The sequence below is a fragment of the Oreochromis aureus genome, linkage group 5, assembly GCF_013358895.1.
Source record: "Oreochromis aureus strain Israel breed Guangdong linkage group 5, ZZ_aureus, whole genome shotgun sequence".
In the NCBI taxonomy this organism is placed as follows: domain Eukaryota; kingdom Metazoa; phylum Chordata; class Actinopteri; order Cichliformes; family Cichlidae; genus Oreochromis; species Oreochromis aureus.
The window spans coordinates 18,337,619-18,346,400 of record NC_052946.1 but is presented as its reverse complement, the minus strand read 5'-3'; the positions used below and the strand labels follow the sequence as shown (position 1 = coordinate 18,346,400).

Genomic DNA, 8,782 nt, shown 5'->3' with positions numbered 1-8,782 from the left:
GAGCATTGTTTAAATACCACAGCCTACCTGAGTATTGTATTTGACAATGTCCATCTTCCAGCAGAATAACACATCATGATACAAAACTCAGTCTCAAACAGGATTCTTGAACAGTTTGTGTTTAGTTTCTGCCAATGTCAGTATTTGCTTCATAGCTTAAAACAAACATTAAAAGACAAACAAAACATCTAATTTTTGGACACAATCAGATGATCTTGATACTTCAGACTAGACATAATACAGCACTGTCCTGAAGAAATGAGGAAAAACAGAAGTGTATGAAAATGTTTTTTTATTTCATGTAAAGGTCCATTGCCCAATGACTGAGCTACAAAGCAGGATTTTTTTTTTTTTCCAACATATTCACCTGTTGACAAATGTGACCCAACATTATCCCAGATCTCAAAAATCAAACTCTGACCAGAGATGATCTGCATGGTCCAACTCCTCTGAAGACACCCAGAAGAGTTTACCTAAAACCTGATTGGCTTTAGCTGTCATGCTTCACGAGACAAATGATGTAGTAAAGCAAATCACTGATAGAAAAGTTTTCTTTTTTTCCTTTTCCTGTTGTTAAACTGGAACATACAGTTATAGAGTTCTCTCTTTTCATAAAATTCAAGGGGAATGGCAGTAAATGTAGCAGTTTGTTCCCTTAGGTCAAGCTGATTACAACTTTGTTGCCTGTATACTTAAAAATATTTGCTCTTCTGCTAATTCTGTTATTGCTTTTAAAAATCTAGTGTAGGTAAAACATCGTAGCTTTAGCGAAAAATGTACTCAGGTCATGATTATAGAAGAATAAACCTCCAATACATAAAATCTAAGTAAAAACCAATTTGTAAGCATGTCTGTGTTTCTCAGGTCCTGCAGTCAGATCATTTGTAGATTGTAATAATTAATGAGAGAGATAAAATTATAATTTAACCCTTTACTGCATGGCGTGGTTAAGAAATGTCTTAATAATCAAGTGGATGAAAAATTAGCACTTAAAGTGAGCTTTAAAGGTGGCCAATCAAACCTCTGGATTTCCACATGAATGTAAAAGTCTGTTTACACATATAATCAGTTTTAAGTCTCCTGAAATGACTTTGTTGCCAAAGAGAAATGTGGCAAATCCCACACAACAGGAGACTCTATGATATGACGCCTTAAACAAATATGATGCAAGTTTCTGTTGGTATAATTCACAAACCTTAGGCCAGTTTACTCCCATTAATGCCCACTTGTAAGCCCCAGTCTACTCAAAAGTAAAGTTTTCAGCTGCCAACAATACAAGTGTAAAAAGGACTAATATATTTATAAATTTAAAAGAAAAATTAACATTCAGCAACAAATTTACTGAAACCATCTGTAAAGATTCTGTAGGATCCTCAGTGCTGTAACCCTCTTCATGAATGCAGTAAAGGGTTAATAATTCACACAGGAATGTCAAATATTCAACTGATGCCAATGCTCTTATGAATTGATCAGTTTAACTGGCTATACTGAGTTGAGAATGGGCAGCGAGTTCAGGGAAGTTTGTCATGTTTTCTCTTGCTTTTCTTTGGAGTCTTGCATGTGTGGAAAGGCAGTTTTCATTCTGCGGCTTCTGTGTCCTCGGTCGGCTGTCCACTTGCGTTTTCTGCCGTTTTTGAGGCCTTAAAGATCAAAGGAAGTAAGTCAATCAGTTAAAGGAGACGTTGTAGATTTTAGTCCCCTCTTAAGAGGCAAATTTTTTTTTTACCATATTCCAAAATTTGTTTGGAATGACCCGATTATGAGGGCTTATGATGTAGTTACTGAACTTCATATACACACACACGCACATAATATAATGCTTTCAAGTTGCCACCTAGCAACCACCTAGGGACAGGCTAAAATATCCATTTTTTTTGTTTTTGTTGCTTTTATGCACCCGCAACACCTTATGAAAGCATCCTATCATTTTAATTTTATGAAAACAAGTAATTTAGATCCACAATAGCTGAACGATATATATCATGACATCATTATCTTGCCTAACAACCACATACCAATAAGATTCCCCCACAACAATTATGTCCCATAACACCTTTTAAAAGCATTATATCATTTTCATTTCACAGCTAAAAGCGCCAACAGGCCAAACAATACTGCAGCATGAGCATACATGAGTCTTCCTTGAGTTCATCTCTGTCCGCAAACTACTGCTAAACGATCAGGGCACTACCACTTTAATTTCACAACAATAACATCTTACTCAGCAAACACTAAATATAGTCATTTTTGATATCTCCAAACTGTGATGTTTACCATATCAATATCAAATCACACCATCTGACACATTAACTTGTGTACTACTACTACTGATAATAAAATATTACCTTCTTTTTCTTTTTCTTCTGTGTTTTGCGGCTCGCAGAGCTCTGTAGTAAAGTCTAGAGAAGAAACAACACAGTTTGACATGACGTGAACAAGACGTTTAATGAAATTGACTTATTGTATATATATTTAATATTGTTATTATCATTCTTACCTTTAGCTCTGCATCCTGAACTTCATGCTCTGACTTGTACAGCTCTGGGTCTAAAGGTCCATTGGTGATTCTGTGAGGCCCGTTGGCCATCAGCAGCACCGTGAACTTAAACTGAGCTACAAACTCTCCTGAGAACAAGACACAGGCGTAGGGTTAACAGCTTGTGAATAATTCAAACGTGTCTAGCAGAGAGCCAAGACACTCACCCTCTTTCTCATGTAGCACACTGAAGGGCTGTAGCAACTCATGTTTGGCACACTCCACCACGCCGAGTCGGGCTTTGGCCTCATCCTCAAAAGCTCTGAATGAAAAATGGCTGTTAGCACCCAACTCGCTGTCAGCTGGCTACAAGTAAAGTGTGGCGTTCCCACCTGAGAGTGAAGGGCATGGCATCGAAACGTCGCTCAACCTCGCTGAAGAACGTACGAGAGGTCTTCATCTTTAAGCCGTACTGTTTACTCGGGTCCCTCTTATAAATCGTAGTCCTCAGACCCGAGTCTCTGGCCTAAAAGTAAATCACATAGAACACAATACTTCAGTGCTGATTACTGGGAGCAAAATCATAACATTCGTTCACAAAGAAAGAAGAAAACAACAAACCTTTCCTTCTCCAGTGCTGATCAACACATCCACAGCGTAGACTTCATGTACCTCAAACTCTGCCTTCTCATGGTCTTTCCTGGCAATCAACATACAGAGCAGGCAGTCAAAACACATGGCGAGCGTCAGTTTTATTCCACAATACAAACAGTCCCTCAAAAATCATTCCAGTTACTCAGGAGGATCTCCCTCTAAATATTTTTCATTCCAATGCAGCACAACTACCGCTGTTGACATCGGCACACGATCACACAGGCAGAAAAGCTGCGTACATGCACACCGTCACATTCTGGGGCGATGCCAATATTCAAAAATAATAACTTGGCCCATACCTACCCTGCACTGGACAACAACACATTACATGAATATACATTTATGAAACTTTCTTTTTTTTAAATTCATGACTGAAAAAGATACCGAAAGAGTTTATTCTTGTCATGTAACCAGATTTTCTACAGTTGTACAAGAGTTAGCATCACGAAGCAGATTTCTTTGGATTGCACTGGAAGATGGATGAAGTTCAAATTCAGTGGTGGGATAGCCTGAGCAAAAATGTCTGTGCAAGTTTGTTATACGAGAGTCAAGCCTGAAGCACAAAATAACTGAAAGATCTTTGACTGTTTTCTGTCTTTACAGAGGACTTGGATTTATTAAAAAAAGTCACGAGGCCATGCAGCATTTTATTTTTTTTTTTAAATCTTTTCAAATGACGTGGGTATTTGTTATGCACGGCTCAGTGTGCACATCTACCATCTGGTTATCATTTTTCTATCATCCATATTAACCCTGCTCTTTCCTCTTGCATTCATCCCTGGCACGCAGGCTCACCCGCCCTCATATAAATTCGGAGGAGACGGAGCAGTCTCTTTTGTACGTGCGTTTCCTCCTTCAGTTGCTTTTAACAGTTTTGTGCCTTATTACCTAAGCTGGGCGTTATCAGCAGCCCTGTTTCAGTTTTACTAGTTTATTAACATTATTTTTAGAAGATAAGCCTGAATCCGAACCAGCCCACTGAGCGGTCAGTTCTTAGTCTTCCTCCTCCTGTTTGTTTTTGCGTTGGCTCCCAGTTCCTCTTATTTGTATTCAATCTTTGTAAGTAATTATGTTTGAATTATCAAAAGTGCCTGCAACTGCAGCAGCTTTGTGGCATCTTGTGTATGTTAGGTTCCTCTTTGATTTGGGAGACTAACATGTAGGTTAGGTTAACTGATGGTTCTAAATTGGTTGTAGGTGTGAACACGTATATGAAAGTGTCTTTGAGTCTTTGTGTTGACCCTGCCATAGACTGGTGACCTTTTAAGGGTGTGCCCTGCATCTCACACTGTTACAGCTAAGATAGGCTCCACCCAAACTATAACCCTGAATTGGATGAGTGGAAGAAAACTGAAGGAAATAGGGTGGTTTTGTCTTTTGTTCATTTTTATTGCAAAGATGTACCTTTGCTGGTCTGTTGGGTTCTGGATGATGGTCTTCTCTCCATCTATGACATGTTGCTTTAGCTGATGAGACAGCATACCTTGAAAACAAAGAGATGGGCAGAATCCATAAGCTTAAAACATGAACCATTTCCATGAAAACATTCCCATACATCTTATAAATCCTACACATCATCATCTTGTTATGTGAAGACAGACATCATATTAAAATACAGAAGTTTTTAGAGGAACTCACCCTCAATAGGTGTGCACTTGAACGACTGTGCGATCTTGTTCCAGGCTTCTGTCACTTGAGTGTTCTGAGGCAGAGAAAATTAATTACTTTCACATCCAAATTACATCCTTGTACGAGATGACCGTTAAAATACATCTGAGACCACAAATAAGTTCACACCTGGTTTGGAGCACAACTAGTTTATGATGGTATTCAAGCCAAAAAAATGTGGACTAAAGAGTAGCAAAGAAGCACTACTGGAGTGAATTACACATCCATTAATTTTCTCCCACTTATCAAAAATGCATAAAAAAGTAAGACCTGTGCCAAATTAATAATTACAACAAATCATTTAGATGTTTTGATGACCACAGCACACCCCTGCAGAGAATATTAGTCCCGATCACAGCTGACGTGGAAAAGACTCATGAAACACTCAAACGTACCTGGTTACCAGGTTTCACGAGGCGTAGCGCAGCTTCTGCGCACAGATGAGCTGCTTTGATCACATCAGCTTTCCGGCCTGTGACGGGGTTCTCCTGCATATAGAAAACCGAAAAAAGACGACTTCAGGACTCACATGAGATGACACAAAACTGTGACCAAGGTGTGATATGTACATATGTCTGCTGTTTTGTTTTTTCACCTTACTGGCTCCCACTATAAAGCTGTGAGCAACATTGGCGATGAAGCCGTCAACATGAACTCCGAGATCGCTACACAAAATCAGAAGAAAAGGGAAAAACAAAGAATTAAATATCTGTAGGATATAGATGATGCCTTTAATTAAGTGCTACCCGGCTGTCAAATTTACTAGTACTGATGCAGGAAGCAATCAGATCAAATCTACTGGGAAGGACAAAAGATCGTTCCACTTTGGAAAATTAGCTTAGTGAGGACTACAATAATAAGAGAAGGTCAGACAAAAATGCACAATTTAATCTGCAATAAATGGAAACTATAAACCAAGGTGAGTTTCTTTTTTGGCAGTAGATCAGCTGGAATGTGGTGAAGGACTTATTATGAATTCAAGGCAACAGCATTACCGACTGTATTAAGCTTTCCAGACGTGCCCAGGAAAGAGGTTAGCAAAGTGAGACACATTTAAAAAAAAAAAAAAAAAAAAGGGTAAAAACCCCATCACGACGCTTGAAGAAACATCTTTACAACACTGAATATCCACACACAGCACAAAGACGTTACAGAGGACAAAGACATTAGTGGCAACGCAACAACTAAGATGAATCTACTTTCTTTTCGAAAGCCAAACACTGCATTTGAAAGACGTCATATATGGGATTTAGCGACTTATACGGGCAGTAAAGCTAACATCCGACATACCACCCGTTCTAAAAAGAAACCTTACTTGTCGTTTGCCACACAGCACACACAAGAAGGCAAGACCATAGAGATGAAGCACACAATCAACAGCAAAGAGAAAGCCGAGCTAACACACAGAAAGTAGGGAGGACATTACACTGGGAGACTAGAGACACACGGGGAAAGGAGGGGGTAACATTATTGCAGAGCATGGTGCCTACATTTTGACCAGATCCCCATCTTTAAGTGTGTAGTCAGGGTCACTCTTCAGGGGAGAGAAGTGGCAAACACAGTTATTGACTGAGACGCTGGTAGGAAACGCAATGCCTAGAAGAGGGAGAAGAGAACCACCAAGTCTTCATTTGGAAATGATCCACAAATGTAATCAAAAAAGCCATACAAGAATGGAGTATGGAGGAGTATATCACTTAGAAGATCTACTCTGTCATCATGTTAGTTTTTAAAGCCCCTGCTGCTATTCGAGTTACTCGATGCTGTGTGAAATGACACAGAAAACACTGCCAACAGTTTGTTCTACTGGATCTAATTTCCTTGATGTGTCCACCTCAGAAAAAAAACAAAAACCCATAACGGGCAGATGCGGGCCTCACCTTTCTTCATTTCCTTTTCCTTCTTGAAGACCTTCCCGGTCTCAGCCATTATATAGGCGTCACCTTTTTCACAGAGGCTGAGCACTGACACCCCGGGCTTGGCTGCTTCCATGACCAGACGGAGAGCCTCTGCATGAGATGGGAGGGAAGTCAAACAGGTTGATGCATTAGCTCACTAGAAGTTTTTTTCTGATCATGTTAGCGTGTTATGCCTATGACAGCTGGGATAAGCTCCAGACCACCACTGTAACATCCCCTCACAAACACAGAATGCAAATATAAACTGTGGTGACCAGGATGTGCATTTAATGTACTATGACATAGTGCCACAGCAAATATGTCCCATCTCCTGACTGCACTAATCATGCAAATAGATTAAATGGATAGGTTTAAGTTTGTTTTTCAATACAGCATTAATCTGACCAAGTACCTCGACCTAATCACCGCTTAAATTGTTAAATGCAACCATACATCTTGTGCGATGTTTGAGATCTATGGAATGCAGGTGTTTCCTGTGTTTTCATCATATAATGGACCAGTGATCATGAAACCACAAGGTGCTGGTCGTTAAATGCACAGAGAAGCCTTATGTGAATAATTTTAGAACAACTTTCATGCTGTCGACTGACCATGAATGTCATCTGTCACAACAAACGTATTTTAAAAGAGCTTCAGCTCGTGTCCGTTTGCGTGACATTTACAGCCGAACACCGGTCACCATTCTGAGCTAGCTGGTTTGTTAGCATCCCACACTAGTTAGTGACACAGACAGCTGCCTGTAAGAAACCCTATCGCTGCTGTTGGGTAACAATAGCAGAAAGCCGAGCAGTCGCTCAGTTATTCAGTTAAAAGCAGCTTGCAACCGACCCGGCTGCACCTGCTAGCTAGCTAGATGTGATAGCATATGTGTGCTTCGAATGTAAACCACATGGTTGCTGCTGTAGGGAACCAATGTTAGCTGCTGCACGACAGGCCGAAAAGAGCAGGTCGTCACATCCAGTCACCGACAGTTACTCACTGACATTAACTTACGGTTAGCGATGTCACCGCCCATCTTGTACTTGGTGACGACCAGATCCTCGGCTATAGTCTGTTCTTGCTCGTCGTCGGACATCTTGGCAGTGTAGTCTGAAGTCGCTACTCGGCTCTGGACAGCGACAGTTTCCCTCGGCTCGGCTCGGCTCAGCTCTGGCCGAAGCTGCTACCCCAGGCTCCTCCCACTTCACCCTGACGTAAAGCGACCCCAGCCCGCCAATAAAGTCACGCTACCAACAGTTTAAACCATGGCTGTGAAACATCTGGCACGAGGGTAACGACCGGCTCGCCAAATGGTGTAATTCTAGTTAAGTGTGAGTACCTCACTAGTACCTCACGGAAGCTAGTTTCTCTCAGTTTTTGGATAATAACCCTATCTATCTATCTATCTATCTATCTATCTATCTATCTATCTATCTATCTATCTATCTATCTATCTATCTAAGCCTTTGCAACATATGAAGTGCACTGAACTCATGTGATCTTTATCCTTCAAGCTCGAGCTTGGGGGTCCTGAGCAGTATCTTTGCTGTTCCTAGGACTACTCTTCTGGACAGAGATCTCAGATGTCGTTCCTGGGATTTGCTGGAGCCACTCGCCCAGTTTGGGTGTCACTGTCCCGAGTGCTCCGATTACCACAAAGCCCACTGTTGCCTTCGCCCTCCACATCTTCTGTAGCTTCTCTTTCAGCCCTCGGTATTTCTCCAACTTCTTGTGTTCCTTCTTCCCGGTGTTGCTATTACTCTGTATAACTATATCTATCACTACAGCCTTCTTTCTTTGCTTGTCCAGCAATAGTGTGTCTGTCTGTATCTGGAAGTCCTACGGGATGCCAAGATTATTCGGATGATATTGTGGCAACATATTAGATTATTAGACTGTTAAGGGAAAAAAAGACCCCACTTCTTCTTACTGGCTTCAAGAACTTGTTTTTTTTGTCAAGAAAGTTTACTTGACATATTCTTGACATAATCTCCATGTGTCGATCAAACCAGATCCGTTCACCGAGGCTTTGGGTGGTGGGTTTTTCCTCTATGGTTTTTTTTTTGCTTCTACAACCTTTTACAGG

The 8,782-nt window shown here is 40.7% G+C and overlaps 1 protein-coding gene across 1 annotated transcript; it reads right to left on the bottom strand.

Moving 5' to 3' along the window:
* Positions 1 to 275: 275 nt before the first annotated feature.
* pa2g4a (proliferation-associated 2G4, a) lies at positions 276 to 7,914 on the bottom strand. Its single transcript, XM_031757124.2, has 13 exons — positions 7,711 to 7,914; positions 6,679 to 6,807; positions 6,289 to 6,394; positions 5,394 to 5,463; positions 5,194 to 5,286; positions 4,769 to 4,832; positions 4,535 to 4,613; positions 3,098 to 3,176; positions 2,869 to 3,002; positions 2,704 to 2,798; positions 2,498 to 2,625; positions 2,346 to 2,399; positions 276 to 1,640 (listed from the first exon to the last, which is right to left on the bottom strand). The coding sequence occupies exons 1-13, from the start codon at positions 7,790 to 7,792 to the stop codon at positions 1,578 to 1,580; spliced, it is 1,176 nt and encodes a 391-aa protein (XP_031612984.1). The 5' UTR covers positions 7,793 to 7,914; the 3' UTR covers positions 276 to 1,577.
* Between the last annotated feature and the right edge of the window lie 868 nt (positions 7,915 to 8,782).